This window comes from Giraffa tippelskirchi, chromosome 8, assembly GCF_054371585.1.
Source record: "Giraffa tippelskirchi isolate mGirTip1 chromosome 8, T2T-mGirTip1v1.2.pri, whole genome shotgun sequence".
In the NCBI taxonomy this organism is placed as follows: domain Eukaryota; kingdom Metazoa; phylum Chordata; class Mammalia; order Artiodactyla; family Giraffidae; genus Giraffa; species Giraffa tippelskirchi.
Window position 1 is genome coordinate 136,659,662 of NC_137282.1, and position 18,391 is coordinate 136,678,052.

The 18,391-nt window shown below is 41.9% G+C and overlaps 1 protein-coding gene across 2 annotated transcripts in view; it reads right to left on the bottom strand.

Annotated features, from left to right (window-relative positions):
• TNFRSF21 (TNF receptor superfamily member 21) overlaps positions 1 to 18,391 on the bottom strand; it is a 63,128-nt gene that overhangs the window by 37,914 nt on the left and 6,823 nt on the right. For both annotated transcript variants that reach the window (XM_081519713.1, XM_081519715.1), the window contains 2 exons: positions 6,145 to 6,796; positions 4,105 to 4,599 (listed from right to left, as the gene is read on the bottom strand). In XM_081519713.1, the coding sequence (XP_081375839.1) occupies positions 4,105 to 4,599; positions 6,145 to 6,796 (1,147 nt within the window). The remainder of the gene's footprint in view (positions 1 to 4,104; positions 4,600 to 6,144; positions 6,797 to 18,391) is intronic.

Below are 18,391 nucleotides of genomic sequence, written 5' to 3' on the forward strand. Positions count from 1 at the left end.
AAGAAAAGTAGACAATGAAAACTTAATGGTGGCAGAAACCTTTCTTATAAGGTTAGAAAATTATATTAGAAAGTCACAGTTTATTTGGGTGATTTGCACCCCCAAATCACCTCAAGATCTTGCCTGTGTGGGTAGTAGCAAACACCCCTTAGTCTCACTTCAGAGAAACATGTAAAGTGGAAAAGTACTTATTATTGAATTCCCAATGCACTTCATTTGTTCTTCATTTCTGAACACTGCTTAAGGTGGTTTTAATAATTCAGATGAAATGTTATGTCATTCCTGAAGTCTGATTGAAGAGTATATTAATGTTGTTCAGATACATCCAGGGCACAGCTTCCAGTTACTCAGCATCTGTCCCCAACCAACCCCTGCAACTTCGGGGAAATATTTATAAGAGAAATACAACCACAGTTCCCTTTCTACAATTTGATTGTTTCTTACTGCTTCCCCTGGAAAGAGGATGAAGTCTGCAGAGTTGTGAAACCAGGAAATGGTCTTCCTTCATAAGCCCAATAAAGACCAATTCGATCCCGAGATTGACACCTGGTCTGGGAAGCTCTCACACGCCACAGGGGAACTAAGCCCTGCCCCACAACTCCCGAGCCTGTGCTCGAGAGTCTGAGAGCCGCAACTACTGAAGCCCGAGTGCCATAGAGCCTGTGCTCCTCAACAAGAGAAGCCACTGCAATGAGGAGCCTGTGCATCACAACTAGAGAGTACCCCTGCTTGCCACAACTAGAGAAAGCCCTTGCACAGAAACGAAGGAAGAGCCAGCACAAACAAAATTAAATAAATAAATAAAAATTCTCCCACACTGGGCCAAGCCCAAAAGAGTACAGTGCCAACTGGCCAAACAGAAAATTGCTATGACTTTTGAAGTGAAGGAAACATACAAAACACACAAATTCCACAGCATTCTCAGTCTCCCGTCCTCCTGGCCACATAAGACCTCATCTTGTGTTTCCAGCACTAGGATTCCATGAAAGTGGCGTAGCAGTTTTGTGGAATTCAACTTTAAAACCATAAATCCATGAGAGGCGAATGGAACCCCCCCCCAAAAAAAGAGGCTCTTGTTGATGAGAAAGGTGGGAACCACTGGCCTGGCTTCAGGGTGCTGGGGTCTACAGGGCATTCAAGAACACAGCACCACCTGCTTAAGGTGAGCAAGGTTAAGTGAGGTCTTACGTGACCTCTTATACAGAACACCCAGGACTAGGTGATTTTATCCTCACCCTCATCCTCCTGAACAATTCAGTGTGAAATGGATAAGGACCAGAAAATGATCTTACTATACAGGATTATCTGCTGCCCAGAACTCACTGCAATCAGATCAACAAGGTATTGTTTCCAGAGGCCTCTCTGAGCACCTGGAATGGTTTTGCTGAAACAGAACCTCTCTTTGTTATGGGATTTTACCTGAGTGTACCTTTGAGGACAGCAATTTGGAAAGAAGAGATCTTCCTTAAAAAAAAAAATCTTAAATATAAACCTCCCAAGGCAAAATCCCAGGGAAAAAGGTTAAACTGCTGAAAGAGATAATAACATCTGAATGAGATGACTGTGATTTAGCTGGAAAAGCAGATTGCTGAAGCTCTGCTTCCTCAGAAGATAGGGTCAGGTATTGTTTGATTTGGCACTTCCATTCTTTCTACAAAATAGGATTGTTTCAAGGACACAGACATAGTAGTTTACAAGGTTACGGTGGCCATAAAAAAGCCTAAGATCATTGTATTAAGTTGCTCTGTGTTGCTAAACCAGAGTTACTTCTATAATTTCCTGTATTCTCAAGAATTCTGAAAACTACACTGCAGGAGAGTTTTGGAAATACAGCTGTCCATAACCTAATCCATAAACACAGCTACTGAAAGAATGGTGTCGCTTCCTTAATTGAACAGGATGGGCACACTGTTTTCTGCTAACTAGATATGTTAGAACAAAGGTTCTGCCTGGCCACTTAAAGGACAATTTAATGAAATTCAGATCTCAGGCAAGATCCTATATCACAGGAAAAAGTATACTGTCTATCACGGGCCTTTTACTGAGTCAGTTGACAACTGTGGACTATGCATGGTAAATTAAAATATTGTATCCATGTTAAACTTATTGAAGTTGAAAACTGCTATTCTTTAAGAATATATATATCCTTATTTTGGGGAAAATAAATACTGAAGTATCTGCCATAAATGGTCATGAAATGGTTCAGAAAAACTATTTTATGTCTAGCCCTCCAGGCTTCTCTGTCCATAGAATTCTCCAGGCAAGAATACTGGGTAGCCATTTCCTTCTCCAGGGGATCTTCCCAACCCAGGGATTGAACCCAGGTCTCCCACATTGCAGGCAGATTCTTCACCATCTGAGCCATCAGGGAAATTGCCTATATATTGTATATTATGTTACATGACATTTTATATATAGCTGAATTACCTGGCACATTTTATAATATAAAACATATATATTTTTATAGAAAAAGAGCAAACAATAATGCAGAAGGGCAAAATGTTAGCAATAGGTCAACTGGGGACACGAATATAGATAGTCTTTGCACTGATTTTGCGATTTTTTTGTTTTTTCAATTATATCCATATGAAAATAATTTTTTTAAAAAAGGGAGAATTGGAGTCCTCCTTCTTCAGCTGCCACCAATAGGTTGTTTCATTCAAGTCTGTGCTGGCTCATCCCAAGTAGGAAGTTCACCCCAGTCTTTCACTCGGTTTGACATTCACACAAATTAGCAAAGGGAAATAAAATGAGCTGTTTTCTCAAACTTCCTCCACATTTCTGATTATAAGCGTAGCATGTGCTTATTAGAGAAAATCTGGGTTAAAAAACAAAACTAATAAGGGAAAAATCCACATGAACACCATCAAACTGAAAGAAACTTCACTGTCACTCTGGCATATTTCCTTTCAGAATTGATTCCCAAGTTTTAAGATAGCTAAGATTATATTATACAAGGTGTGTAGTATGGTGGCCTTTTCTATTCTTTAATCTAGTATAAACATTTTCCCATGTCATGGGTAAAAAAAAGAAAAACTTCATAATCCTCAACCTCCACGTAATATTCATAGTCATAATATGGATATGCCACAATTTACTTAGTCATTTCCCTAAAACCGACCCTTTGATTACTTTCGGTTTTTATTTATTATACGTGATGTTGAATTAAAAATTCAAGATCCTTGTGCTTAATTTTCTTTTGTTTTAGTATTTCTGGTTTATATCTTTGTGGTAAATTCACAGAAATAGAACTGCTGGGCCAAAGAGTATAAGCAATTTTAAGACTCAATACAAAAGGTCAAACCACTTTACAGGAAGTTAAGCTTTACGCCTTTAAGGAGAAAGATCCTGAATGGGATTATCAAAACTTGGGCTGAAATCTTATTTAATATTAAAGAAAGGGAAGTTTTACTGCCACAGTCTGAAAACTGCAGTCTTCAGATCACACTTAGCTACTAGGACAAGTTTTATAAGCTATGTTTTGCCCTCCAAAGAGAAAAAAAGTGAAATATTCCAGCCCGTACTCATACACACTGATAACTAGGTAAAAGATACGGGGCCAGCCTCAGGTGATCAAGATATACTAAGCTTTGGGTGTCTAAAACCCAAAAAACCTTCCTATCTTCCCGACAGAAATGAGATCCTAAAAATATAAGGAGGGAAAAATACATGTGGGTAAAGTGATAGGAACCTAAAGGCAAGGTTCAAATTCCAAAAAGCGCATTTCAGACAAATTGTCTTTTTCCTCCCTCTATTTTCTCAGCAGCCTCATCAGGAGATACGGATTCAGTCCCACCTTCTCTGAAACAAAAGACTGACTCCCCTGGGCCAACACAGCCAAACCTCTCTGAACTTGATCCCCTTACCTGTTAAAACGACAAAGTCGAACAAAGACCCTGAAGGTCACTGTCACATCTCATTCTGAAATACTGTCCTTTAAATGCACAGGGGAACCAGGATAGAGGAGTTATTCTCTCTGAACATAACACATTGAATGCTAACCACCTGATTTCTCCTATCACAACCAGATCAGACAGAACTTGGTATAAAACAAGATTCCCAAAACTGTGGAATCTCCTTTTGGAACTAGTTTGGCAGGCTCACCATGGCCATTGCAGTAGTAGATCCACTTCTCCCGGTTCTGGGTGGGGGCCATGGATTTCTTGAGCCCTGCTTTTTCCACAATGGCGCTGGGATCCTGCCGGGGCCCCTTCTTGAGAGTCCTCGAGCTTTTCCGGATACTGCACACCACTATCACCACCAGCACCAGCAGCAGGAAAAGCACAATCATCCACGGAAGATGCTCGTTGATGTCGAAATGCTTGTGTGGGTTCTGCCTAGGGTGGCCCCTCTTGAGGCCTTTGATGGGCGTGCTTGACTTCTCGCCACCAGTGGCCTCCATGGACGGCAGCAGCTTCAGGATGTGTCTGTGGTGGGGCCCTTGCTGGTGGTTCACTACCTGGAGGTTGGGGAGGGTCTTGTTCATGCCCTCCTCCCTGCTCGCTGAGCTTGTGTTGCCAGGGACTGTCCCTTCCTGGATGCCACTTGGCACATTTGGTCTAACAGAGGCAGAAGAGTTGGATTCTGTTGAGTTGATGCCTAGAAAAAAAAGAGTAAGGAGGGGGGAAGAGCTTTTCTATATGTGGGGTATGTACACATTCCCTCCTCTTCCTAGTCATCTCCAAACCAGGTCAGATAATCCAAGAAGAGATGACCTATGGAGCTTTAGAATAAATGATATTGTACATTTCCACAAAGACCTTGATAATGCCTTTATGTGGGAGGTTAAAATTCAGCTTAACAGCTAAACTCACTTTCTCCTGCCAACAGCAAGGGAATCCTCAGGGACCAAGCATTTGAGCTTCACAGAAGCCTCTCCTGTGCTGCACGTACTATGTCAACTCTTAATTCTTTTGATTATTCAGAAAACTAGTTCCAATTGAATTCCGCTGTCTTTTAATTTCTTTATTCTTCCTCTCCCATCAACTGGCTATTTCATGATGCAATGGTAACATGGAAAAAACATGACTAAGATAAAGGAAAGAGTTCAAACTTCAATCTAGGTTGGACCAGAGAAAGGTTTGGTGGGATACTCAGTGAACAAAATAAAGCAGGACTTACTTAGTATGCACTAGTAATAGAGAAGCAAGATTTGGGCAGGCAGCTTAGTGGACTGCTTTCAAAGAAGCTTCCACAAGCAATTTTCCATTAAGGAGTGAAAGCCAGGGATTTCAAGTCCCGAGAGACAGGACCTGACCCCTGAGGAAACCTGGAGAGATCACGGGAGCTCTCTGAGGCTGCTTCTTCATTTCCAGTGGCGGTTATGAGAAGGCCTTCCTTACGGGGTCTCATCAGAAGGTCAAATGTAACCACACGTGAGGGCTCGCTGGACAGTTTTCAGCCATCATCTCATGAAAATTAACCTCAATCAAAAAGAATTTGAAAATAAAAGCTAAATGTTATTCTTGCCTGAGATTCAAAATGAATTCTAAGGAAAACTGGGATATACTTGATGAAGGACATAAAGTCCTTTGGGAAAAAAATAAAACACTCTTTTCCAGATGTGCATGCTAGTTGCCTGCAACCTGACACAAATGTGCTTGTCTCCTGACACTCCTGCCTGACCTTCCTTTTCTCAGACTCCCCTCGGATCCAACATTCACCTTTCCCTTCCAGATGTCGTGGATATTTTTCTCCCCTTCTCCTTCTGACCTTCAGGCTGTGTCTGCCCATGACTGACTGGGTGTTAGAAAACTTTTAATACGAAGCGACCTTAAAGCAGCCAAATCACTCACTCATGGTATCCTATGATTGACAAGTTTGTGACCAGGGCCTACAAAGTTCAGTGATTTCCCCAAGGCTACATGCTGACCTTGTTTCTCCTGGTTCTAATTTTCTAGCTTGATGTCACCTAGTTCTCAGATATTTACTCCTCCCTAATAGGTAACACTTCTGAGTCTCAATGTTTCCAACAGGTCTACAGAAGCTAGACTTTAAATAGCCACAAAAGGCAAGCCCCATCTTCAGGGGGTGACTTTGGAATAGACAAGATGGAGAAAGCATCATGGGTCCCAGCCCGTTCTTGGTACCTCTCCACAGGGCTCGGAGCCTTCCTCACATACACAATTCACGAGGTTAAGTTACCTTTGGGAATGAGAGTGGAGGAAGGGACATCGTGGGGTTCCGTGTGCTCAGGGCGTGAAAGGCTGGTTGTGCCAGGGGAGGGTGGGGCGGTGCTGGAGGAGGATGGGAGCGGGCCGCAGACGTTGTCTGCCTCCTTGGTCCCCAGCTTGATCACCACCATGTTCTGACTCAGACAGTCTGTGTATGCTTTGCATCTCATCACACTGGAAGGCACATCGGAGAAGGTCCCCCGAGCACACTGCTTACACCGCACGTCCTCCATTTCTGTCCCCTTCTTCCGCACCCCCCAACCCACAGGGCACACCGTGTGGGGGGCGCAGGTACCATTCGACTGGAACATGCCAGGTGGGCAAGTGCATTCTCGGTCAGTCAAGGCAGTACAGGGTAATTTCTCGATCATCAGCCAGGGGCACGGCTGACTACACGCATGGCATTTCTCGATGCCATTCTCGTGTCTGGTAAAGGTCCCCGTGGGGCAGCTGCTGCAGACACGCAGGCTTGTGTTGGTACAGTGCTCGGACACGTAGGTTCCTGCTGGACACTTGTCACAAGTGAGCACCTGGCCGCTGATGCGGTCGACGTGGTGGTATTTGCCAATGAGACTTGGTGCCTTCTGCTCTGGTTGAGCCCTGGTGGTACTGAGGAATCCAAGCTGAAAGAAAAAAAAAGGGAAAGGAGGAACAAAAGCTAAGAAGATGTTACATAGGAAGAGGAGGAGAAAGGATGGAACAATCCCTACCCGACCATCATCATTCCCATTAAAAGTCTGACCAGTACTGTGCCATATTTTTTTTAATATTCATTCATTTATTTTGGGGTGCATCGGGTCTTAGTTGCAGCTCTCAGGTTTCTCTCTAGCTGTGGCACGTGGGATCTTAGTTCTCAACCAGGGATTGAACCCAAGTCTCCTGCATTGGAAGGTGGATTCTTAACCACTGAACCACCAGGGAAGTCCCCGATACTGTGCCCTTTTAACAGCTACATCATAAGAGAGAGAGAGAGAGAAACAGACTACAATTCCATAGGGGGCCTGATCGCCTGACTGTAAAGTTTTGGTTTTGTTGCCTGACCTTTGCCTCAGCTTTCTTTTTTTCCATCTGTAAAATGAAGCTGCAAACTGATTATAAAATCAATTGAGAATATGAACATGAAAGCACTTTGGGACTCATATTAAAAATGCTACACAGCAGTTAAAATCTTGATGCAAGAGGAAAGTAACTTGCTGAATAGTGACTTCCTGCTACAACCCAACTGATGAGTGGCCACTTCTTGATACCTGGACAAATCAGCTGAGATGGCAGGATGACAAATAGTCAACCTGCTACTTCCATAGCAACAGGTGACCCAGTTGGCGTTAACCAATAGACAAAGCGTGATTTTTTTTTTTTCCAAAGGTTTTGTCTTTACAAAGCTAAATGGTTTTTTGTTTTTATTTTGTAAATCAGAGGCAGGCCCTTGGTATCCTGAAAGCACTTTAAACAGCAGAATTTATGCTTTTTAGATGCAACTCCTGTTTGTTGAGGCCATGATCAATGGAGCCTGCAGCCACCTAACAGCCTAAGAACAAAGCATGGGAAGGAGGGCAGTTAAAGTTCAAAAACAGCATTTAAGAAAGTTCCCTATAAAATGTAAAAACAAACTGAGATGATGCCTAAAAGATAATGTTAGTGAAAACATCTAAATTAAGAGACACAGTCAATGAAAAAAGCTGAGGAGAACAGGAGCCGGAAAACCTGAGGCTGGTTCTCTATGATCGAGATTCTTCTGCTCCCCTTGATACAGAGGCAGGGGAATTAAATCAGAGCTTCAAACAAAGCCTGAGGCCTCAACTGCAACATCAACATTACCTTGAGAAGCTTTTTAAAAATCCACATCCCCAGCCCATCACCTGAGATCATGTGGATCTGCAATGGGGCCAGCAATCTTTTTTGGTCTGATTTGGTTTTTAAGCTTTCCCAATGATTCTGATCCCCAACTAAGTTTTGGACTTCCTGAAACAAGACGGGCCCCTTTGGGCTCTAATCACCTGTGATTCCCAGAACCACTTTGGAGATAACCCAGTTCAACTGTCAGATCTTTCCCTCCAACTCTCACCCAACCTGGCACTTTCTTTTTTTTTTTTGGCTGTGCTGTGTGGCCTGTGGGATCTTAGTTCCCCAACCAGGGAGAACCCTAACCTTTAACTGGGAGCGTGAAGCTTAACCACTGGACCACGAGGGAAGTTCCCTTATTGTTTTAATATTGCTCTTTTTAAATCATTATTTATAACAAAAATATTAAAAAATTATTTATAACAAAAATATTAAAAATTTATTATTTATAACAAAAATATTAAAAAGCAGAGACATTACTTTGCCAACAAAGGTCTGTCTAGTCAAGGCTATGGTTTTTCCAGTAGTCATGTATGGATGTGAGAGTTGGACTATAAAGAAAGCTGAGTGCCGAAGAATTGATGCTTTTGAACTGTGGTGTTGGAGAAGACTCTTGAGAGTCCCTTGGACTGCAAGGAGATCCAACCAGTCCATCCAAAAGGAGATCAGTCCTGGGTGTTCATTGCAAGGACTGATGTTGAAGCTGAAACTCCAATACTTTGGCCACCTGATGTGAAGAGCTGACTCATTGGAAAAGACCCTGATGCTGGGAAAGATTGAGGGCAGGAGGAGAAGGGGACAACAGAGGATGAGATGGCTGGATGGCATCACTGACTCGATGGACATGGGTTTGGGTGGACTCAGGGAGTTGGTGATGGACAGGGAGGCCTGGCATGCTGTGGTTCATGGGGTCGCAAAGAGTCTGACACGACTGAGCGACTGAACTGAAGTGAACTGAACAACAAAAATAAACATCCTTTTTTAACTTTTTATTTTATATTGGCTCATAGTTGATTAACAATGTTGTGTTAGTTCCACGTGTACAGCAAAGTGATTCAGTTATACATATATATGTTATCTATTCTTTTTCAAATTATTTTCCCATTTAGGTTGTTATGTAACATTGAGCAGAGTTCCCTGTACAGTAGGTCCTTAACAGTTATCTATTTTAAATATGGCAGTGTGTACATGTCAAACCCACATTCCCTAACTGTTCCTTGTAACCATTCTAATAATTATGAAATAGAGTGAAATGTTTAAGTCTCTGCTCAAAGCCACCCACCCCTAGAGAAACACTCTCTTTATTATGGTGTGCATCTTTCCAGACCATTTTCTGAGCATTTACACATAAAACACACACTTGGCCCATTCAGCTACCTTGGGTTTGGGTTTGGTTTACATATATAAAGGGGAAAGGCCATACCCACTATTCTATGACTTGCTACTGTTCATCTTCTAATACTGCATCACTGAAATCTTTCCACATCAGAGCACATAGACTACTTCCTTCTTCATAGCAGTCAAGCACTCTAACAGCATGGATATGCCTTTGAACATGCACATGGTAAAGATTTAGAGATTCTTCTTAACTGAGGACACGTAGATCGCTTCCCTGTCCACGTGTCGGTGTACCCGTGCATCTTTCTATAATCCATATTCACCTCCTTCCCTTCCCACTCGACACCAGTTTCTCTTTTCTTTCCTTCTCATCCCAAATAATAGGTACAATCATTCTCAGTCTTTTAAGAACCCTTTCTTCAAGGCCAAAGAAGCCACCATATAACCCATAACTTGGAACCTCTCAGTCCTTCTCTTCTTTACTACTATGAATTTACTAGGTATGTATTTTCAGACTGTGGGAGGACCAGACCTGAAAGAAAAAGAATACCTGGGCAAAGATTTACAGACTAGAAGACTTGTGTTCTTGTCCAGGCTCTGCCTTAAGATCAATTCCACCTGGGTTTACATGCTTGTAAAATTAGCAGGTTGGACTAGGTTGTATTCAATTCAAGGTGTATTCAACTTCAAGGTGTCTGTAATTGTCAAAGTTCCACCTTCTCCACGAAGCCTTTACAACCATTCCTAGATACTCATTCCAAGCCAAAGAGCAAACTCATCACATTTCCTGTTTCTTTTGTTCATCATGTTGGTGCCTAATTACATATTGCCTTGTAATGTTAGTTGATGACTTCCAAAGTGTATATACTTATCTTTCCATAATGATTATAAGCAGCTCGAGGCCAGGGACAACCACGTAGATTGCATTTCCTCCCTTGCTCAACCATCTCAATGATGAAGACCATGGAAATGATAAACAAAGCATCCTCTGAGCCAAGGGTCAGCAAACTACATCCCGCATGCCACCTGTTCCTGTAAATAAGTTTTACGGGAACCTAGGCATTTATTTGGGCTTCCCTGGTGGTACAGTGGTAAAGAATCCACCTGCCATGCAGGAGATCCCTGCATGGGGTTCAATCCCTGGGTCAGGAAGATCTCCTGGAGAACAAAATGGCAACCCACTCCAGTATTCTTGCCTGGGAAATCTCATAGACAAAGAAGCCTGGTGGGCTACAGTCCATGGAGTCGAAAAAGAGTCAGACATGACTTAGTAATTAAACAACAACAGGTATTCATTTAGGTATCATTCCCTGGTGGCTCAAACGGTAAAGCATCTGCCTGCAGTGCGGGAGATCTGGGTTCAATCTCTGGGTCGGGAAGATCTCTTGGAGAAGAAAATGGCAACCCACTCCAGTATTCTTGCCTGGAAAATCCCATGGATGGAGGAGCCTGGCGGACTACAGTCCATGGGGTCGCAAAAGAGTTGGACACGACTTAGTAATTAAACAACAACAACAGGCATTCATTTAGGTATTGTCCATGGCTGTTTTCATGCTATAACGGCAGAGATGGATAATTGCAAGAGACCATATGGCTGCAGACTTATCTGCCTCTTTACAGGAAAAAACTTAAAAGCCTGCCAATCCCTATGCTGAGCAATCAAAAGAAACGTCAAAAATGCAGGGACCAGGAGCTCCCTCACTGGAACACTCATACCTCCTTGGAGAGTCTAGCAGAGGATGGAGTTAGTGGCTTCCTTTCTTGAGCACTCATTCCAACTCATATGCCAAATCTGATCCTTCCAACCCTTGTTTAAAACTTTCAGTGGCCCCCCACGTGATTTAGGGTGGAATGCAAAATCTTTATCAGAGTTAGGACTTCCTCCAAAATCCCAACCAACTCTTCTCTCCCCTCCCCCACTTAAAAAGGTCTCCCATTTGCCCTTTACGCCCTTTCCTTAGGTTAATAAATGTTTTGTTTTTAAAATTTATTTTATGGAAGTATAGTTGATTTATCGATACAATGTTGTGTTAATTTCTGCTGTCCAGCAAAGTGACTCAGTTATACATATATACACATTGTTTTCCATATTCTTTTCCAGTATGATTTATTGCAGGATATTGAATATAGTTCCCTGTGCTATACAGTAACACTTTGTTGTTTATCTATCCCCTCATTCCCTTTTTTCATATATGACAACCATCATTCTGTAGTTCTACATTCATCTGTTTAGTGTGTCTTCCCCTCTGGACCACAAGCTCCATGAGGATAAGAATTGAATCTATGTTATATACTGATGCTCTCCAAGCCCTTGAGGACAGTACTCAATGCATGGTATACCTGATCAGGGTTTGTTGACTAAATGAATGAGTGGATTTGTAGACCATAATTAATTAGAAGTAGCAAAGTAAAGGGTGGGAGTGGAGGAGGATGCTGGGGATGAACGCAGGTATAAAAGCAAGTGACAGAAAGCCAAGATGCCTCCACCACGTAGCCACCATATCTCAAACAGGCTGGCACCCTTTGGTGTAAGGGTAAATATTACAGTTTCATCTCTAAAGCCCCTGAGGATATCATTTCATTTTCACAGAACTGTAAATGGCTTATAAGAATTATACTCTGTGTGGTGCTTAAGATGACAAGAAAATGTAAAGAAAAATTTAAAATAGCTCTCATTTCATAAAAAGATTAGAGTAACTTGGTGATTAGAATGATAAGCAGTATAACGAGATTATTCTCCAGAAGTCACCTATGTCCCATCCTGATTTCAACTTTAGCTATTTGAAAATTTTCATTTACTTAGAGGATGCTTATTTCAACAACAATAATGATAGATGGACAAAAATCAGTGTTCCATTCCAAGCTGCACAGGATACAGAAGCATGACAAATACCTAGGAACTGATTAAAAGGGAAAACCCAGAACACAAAGCACATTTCAAGGAGGGAAGGTCTCCAAACTCACCTTGATGACTTGCATCACACCTGTCCTGTTATATCACTCTTACTCTAGCACACAGAGATGGACCCAAGAAACACCGGATGTGCTAATATATGTCAGAATGTTGACACTTATTTTTGTTTGTTTGTTTTTCTTTCTCTTTTTTTCTTTTAAGATTTTTTTTTTTTAATGTGGGCCATTTTTAGTCTTCACTGAATTTGTGACAATACTACTTCTGTTTTCTGTTTTGGTTTTTTGGCTGCCAGGTATGTGAGATCTTAGCTCCTCGACCAGGGATTGAACCCACACCCCCTGCATTGGAAGTCTTAACCACCGGACTGCCAGGAAGGTCCTGATGCTTATTTATCTTTAACAATTCTTATCGCATGACCTCATCCTTGTAACAAATGAGGGAAAGAGCCTATGCAGTTTATAAGTAAATGTGTTTGTCATTCTTGCTCCCTATCAAATCTCAATCACTTTTCATAGAAAATGAGCAAACTCAAGGCAGTAATAAACTTTTGTCTATTCATAATGATCATCAGGAAGACCGCTTGTGAGCTTACTATAGAAAAATTGTTAATACTGCCTAAAACTAATATGTAAAAAGGAATCTCAGCTTCCTTGGATATGATAACTAAGGGAAACAAGTTATTCCTGAGATAGTAACTCTAAAAACATGGTGAGGATAAAACAAACTAACAGGGACTTCCCTGGTGGTCCAGTGGTTAAGACATCACCTTCCAACGCAGGGGTTACAGGTTCGATCTCTGGTCAAGCAGCCAAGATCCCACATGCCTCTCGGTCAAAAAAACCCAAACGTAAAACAGAAGCAATACTGTAACAAATTCAATAAAGACTTTAAAAATGGTCCACATCAACAACATCTTTAGAAAAATAAAACATACGAACAGATGCTCATATGGCAAAAAGCCAGGCAGAGTAGAGATACTCCCAGAAGTTCTGACCGTTTTATTTTCCTCATCACATTAAATTTGTAATCATAAGACCCTGACTGCTGGGAATTCTAAAGATTTTAAGGGAGAAAAAGAATGTACCAAGAGAAAGGTGCCAAGCAAAATCTTCTGCAAAGCACAGAGAGACCCGTTACCAGTTACATTATATAAATTTGGCCGACTCTGGCACTGTCTACTATCCTCTCTGATTTAAAAAAGCCTTCTGTTGCTAAGGCAAAAGCAGGGACTGCCGTTCAAGCTGGCGAATCCAGAGAATGCTGAGGCTAGAATGTGCTGACAACAGGACTGGAAGGAGGCAAGCTCAGAGGAGATGGAGGGGAAAGGAGAAAAAAAGCAAGACAGAACCAATCCAGATGCTATCTTCCCTGGAACCTACAATGCAGGCGAGTGTGTGTCCTCATCCTTCAGGGGCCTGGACCATAGAAACACATCGCCCTCCACCCATCACAGTGTTGTTGTGTCCCATTAGTCGCTCAGTCGTGTCTGACTCTTTGCGACCCCATGGACTGTAGCCCGCCAGGCTCCTTTGTCCATGAAATTCTCCCAGCAAGAATGCTGGAGTGGGTTGCCACTCCCTTCTCCAGGGCATCTTCCCGACCCAGGGATCAAACTCGGGTCTCCGGCATTGCAGGCAGATTCTCTGCCATCTGAGTCACCAGGGAAGCCCACCCATCACCCATCACAATAGCTAGTTCTATAGGCTAAGACCCCACCTACATGGAGAAGCCAAGTTATAAATAAGACAGTAGTGAAGGTGAAGAATTTACAGAATCCTCATTAAACCTGGCAAAACTGCCACCACCAGCCAGGGCAGCAACTCTAGCCTGTATAAACAAAACCTAATTTAGTCTGAAGCATCTGAGCAAGCCTGGCTCTACCAGATTCTGATGGGGGTGCGGGGGAGGGGGAGAGTAGCTTAACCTGTGTCTCCATTTCTTCATTAGTATAATGGAGATAATAATAATAATACAATTAAATAATAAGCTAAAAATAATTTTTATAATAATACAATAAAAATACATAAGATCACAACCCTAGGATTGTTTTCACAATTGTTACGACAGATAAGAGCAGGTGAAACAGTCATGACACAAGGTAGTTCTTCATGAATGTTATTTTAATCATCACTCCTTCTATTTATCATCGAAATGATAAGGGGAAGGGGGGGTTATTATGGAATTATATGAAATCATATATAGGAGGGACTTCCTGGGTTGGATGGCCCAGTGGTTAAGAATCTGCCTTTCAACACAGGGGCTCAAGTTCAATCCCTGGTCAGGGAACTATAAGATCCCACATGCCTTGGAGCAACTAGGCCTGCATGCCACAACAAGAGAAATCCAGGCAGTGCAACTAGAAAAAGTCCGAGTGCCACAAGGAAGAGCCAGCACAGTCAAAAACGGAAAACAATTTCAAAAAAGAAATCATATGTATGAAACTTCGGAAATTTGCAAAGCACTATAGAATTTAAAGAATCTTTCATTCAATAAAATTAACAATAATCCCTGTTTTTATACAACACTAGTTAAAGAATAAAGGTGTAGCCTCCTTTTATTTAAAAACAACAACAACAATATGCCAATAACCAATTCCTGATAAGTGTGTCAAAGACTCCAGATTTTTAAAAAACTGTAATCCTAAAACATACCCTACTAGGCTTGGAGCCCGCCACAAAACCAAAAATACAGACTGCATGGCAAGGAGGTAAAAGAGAAGCAAGAACCAACTGGCATTTCCAGACAGATTTAGAATATACAGTACCAAGCAGACGGGCAAACACAGGAGGAGAAAGGATTCGTTATTTGTTGGTACACTGTAGATGGATGGAGGGAAAGTTAAGGAAACATTTTCCAGGAGGAATTTTCCTAATCTTGCCCCACAAGATGTTGATGATTCTAGGGTCTAAAACACGGGTGAATAAATCCCAGCCAGCTCCCTGCTTTTTCATAACCCACAAGCTTAAGGTTAGTTTTCCCATTTAAAAAAAAAAAAAATCAAAAGAAGCATAAAATTTTATGATACATGAAAATGATTTGAAATTCAAATTTCGGTGTCCACAAATCAAGTCAACTTGGAACCCAGCCACACCCACTCTTCTGGGCATTGCCTAGGTCTGCTTTCAAAGCACAGAGGCAGATCTGAGTAGCGTCCACAGAGATCATAGGGTCCACGTGGTCAGAGATACTATCTAGCTCTTTACAGATAAAGTTTACCAACCCCTGGCCTAGAAGTTTAGGAAATGCTCCTCACTGGAGTCTTCTCTTGGAGGCGCACAGTTCATGGTAGCCTCATGAAGCCTGCAACAGGCTCAGCCCAACCCAGGAGGGCTGCAGAAAATGGTGACTTAGTTGAGCCTAAAACTTCCCAAACTTATGTGACCATGAAATCCTTTACTCACACCAGGAGTATGAACATCCTGCACAACACACTGATGTAGTTCTCACCACCAACGTGATGCTAAAGTCCATAAATGTCAACAAATCCAACATTAATAAGATCAAATATAAAATTCAAAGTGGAACTTCATTGGCAGTTGAGTGGTTAAGATTCTGGGCTCCCACTGCAGTGGGCACAGGTTTGATCCTTGGTCAGGGAACTAAAATTCCGAAAGCTTTGTGGTGTCACTAAGAAAAAAAAAGAAACTAACCAAAATATTTGCATTACAAAATATAAAAACATTAAAAGTAGCCTGGGAAAAAGCTATGCCATATGCAGCTAATAAAAGCTTGTAACTGAAAATGTAAAAAATTAACACAAAGCAGGTTAACAAAAATTGCACTCAACAGTGGAGACAGAATAATTACAAGGATAACTTGTTTAGTCACTAAGTCGTGTCTGACTTTTTTTTGACTCCGTGGACTGTAGCCCACCAGGCTCCTCTGTCCATGGGATTTCCCAGGCAAGAACACTGGAGTGGGTTGCCATTTCCTTCTCCAGAGGATCTTCCCAAGCCAGGAATTGAACCCACGTCTCCTGCATTGCAAGTGGATTCTTTACTACTGAGTTTCCCATGGATAAATTGATAATATCCCTTGCAACCATTGAAATGTAAATTTGCACAACCAAGGACCTTTACCTATCTCTATTAAAGCAGCATAAGTAAATTAAAATGATAAACTTCAATGCTGGCCGGCTTGTGGCGTAGTAGGTACATTTATAGGCTGCTGGTGACAATCTAAATGAATCAGTCTTTCTAAAGACAATCTGGCAACGTGCAGCAAGAGCCATAAAAGGGTTCATTCATTTCCTGTGACCCAGCAATTCCACTTTGGGGAATACACATCAAGAGTACCTCACTTTTGGGAACAACCCAAAAGAAAAAAGAGCAACTGGTTTGTACAGAGACAACTCTGTCAGTTCTGTTTGCTTGCAGCAGGAAAACAATGAGAACAACCAAGTGTCCAACAACAGGAGGATGACTCAACACACTGCCAACCAGAGAAGAGGTCGGCACCAAAACTGGCAGGAAGGAAGGTTGCACTGACATGAATCACAGCACCTCAAATTCACATCCAAACTTTGGATGACCCAATCTTATCCGCTCCTTCCCCACCCACCACTTCAAAGCAATCAGACCATCAGAGACTCAACTCAAGAACCAAGAAATCATGGGACTTCCCTGGTGGTCCAGCAGTTAAGACTTCATGTTTCCACTGCAGGGGGCATGGATTTGATCCCAGATGAGACCAAAAAAAAAAGTAAAAAGTAAAAAATAAAATGCTCTTTGTTAGTAAGTCAAACACCCTTGAGATGTAGCTCAAAGTACTGAGACTCAGATCAAGCTCCCACTACACTCTAACTTGTCCAGAATGAATGAACTGTTAGTTTAGAGCAAAATCCTTCTGGAATTCATTCAACCATCATTTACTGCTTAAATACTGCCTGTCAGGGCATTGGGCTAGAAACATAAAGATGAATAGTATATTGTCTGTCATCTGTAAGAAGCTGAAAGGAATAACAACATTGGCCCTGAACATGCTGTAAGCAGAAGCATACCTAAACCTCATCTAACCCGGTATTTCTCCTGGACCTGGTACAGAAGATTTCAACCACAGAAGAGAGAGGAGCCATGGACTTCCAGAAGTAAAGAGCAAGGAGTGACTAACAACCAGTTAGATTATTCTGGGAACCTATCACCATTTGCCTTGAGTTTTTTCCTCCTCATCCTCTTGCCTCTTTTAATTCTGGATATGCTGATCTTGCCATACCTCAGATGATATCTGATAATAATCAGATAATAATAACCCTTCTCAAAAGGGTTCTTTGGGAAATCAGAATGCCAACCTCCTTCCCAGAAGCAATGATAAAATTTCTTCTCACCTTCTGCCTCTCTTTAGTCTACTCAGCATCTACAATCTATGAAAAGACATGTTGAAAAGTTCCCTTAGCAGAGAGCTCCACGTGTGATAAACCACATACAAACATCTCACGTGAGACGAGACTGTGCAAATCACAGAGCTCAACCAGTTTCTAAGAGACCTGAAACGAAAAGTTAACAAAGAAAATACTAATAATAGATGAGGCAAACCTGTGGACTGACTGATCCTGTACAAATAATCAGGCCGGCAGCAAAGGAAACCCTGAGAGGTCCTCGAGTTCTCAGGATGAGTTGAAACTAGCTTGCTAAGCAGAATTCATGTCATACTGTTACTCACTAAGCAAATATTTTTCAAAATGACCCCAGGAGCAGGAAAGCACAGCATCTATCCCCTATTTATAACATTCCAATTTGCAAGAGAATCTTTCCATCTTAACTGTGGAACCATTGCCGGTCAGAGTCACACCATAGGAAAATGCTTGCCAGTGGCTCCACGCCCTTCCCTTTCAATCCACACACACAGGTTGCTCTTACGTTATAATCAGCCCTTTTCGCTAAACTTCCAAATGCCACCATGGGGCAGAACCGCTCACCCAGTGGAAAGAGAATGTTCGACTCTTAGGTAAAAGTATTCTTTTAACAGGAAACAAAATTTCAGTAAATTAAGGTTGCTTGTGCCCGACCCACACTTTGGCAGAAAGAGCAGAGTGTATGAAGTCAGGCTGACTTAGATCTGAGTCCTCGCTCTAGCAATTGGCAATTCCTTGACCATAGCTTCTCCTAAGCCTCATTTCCTGTGAAAT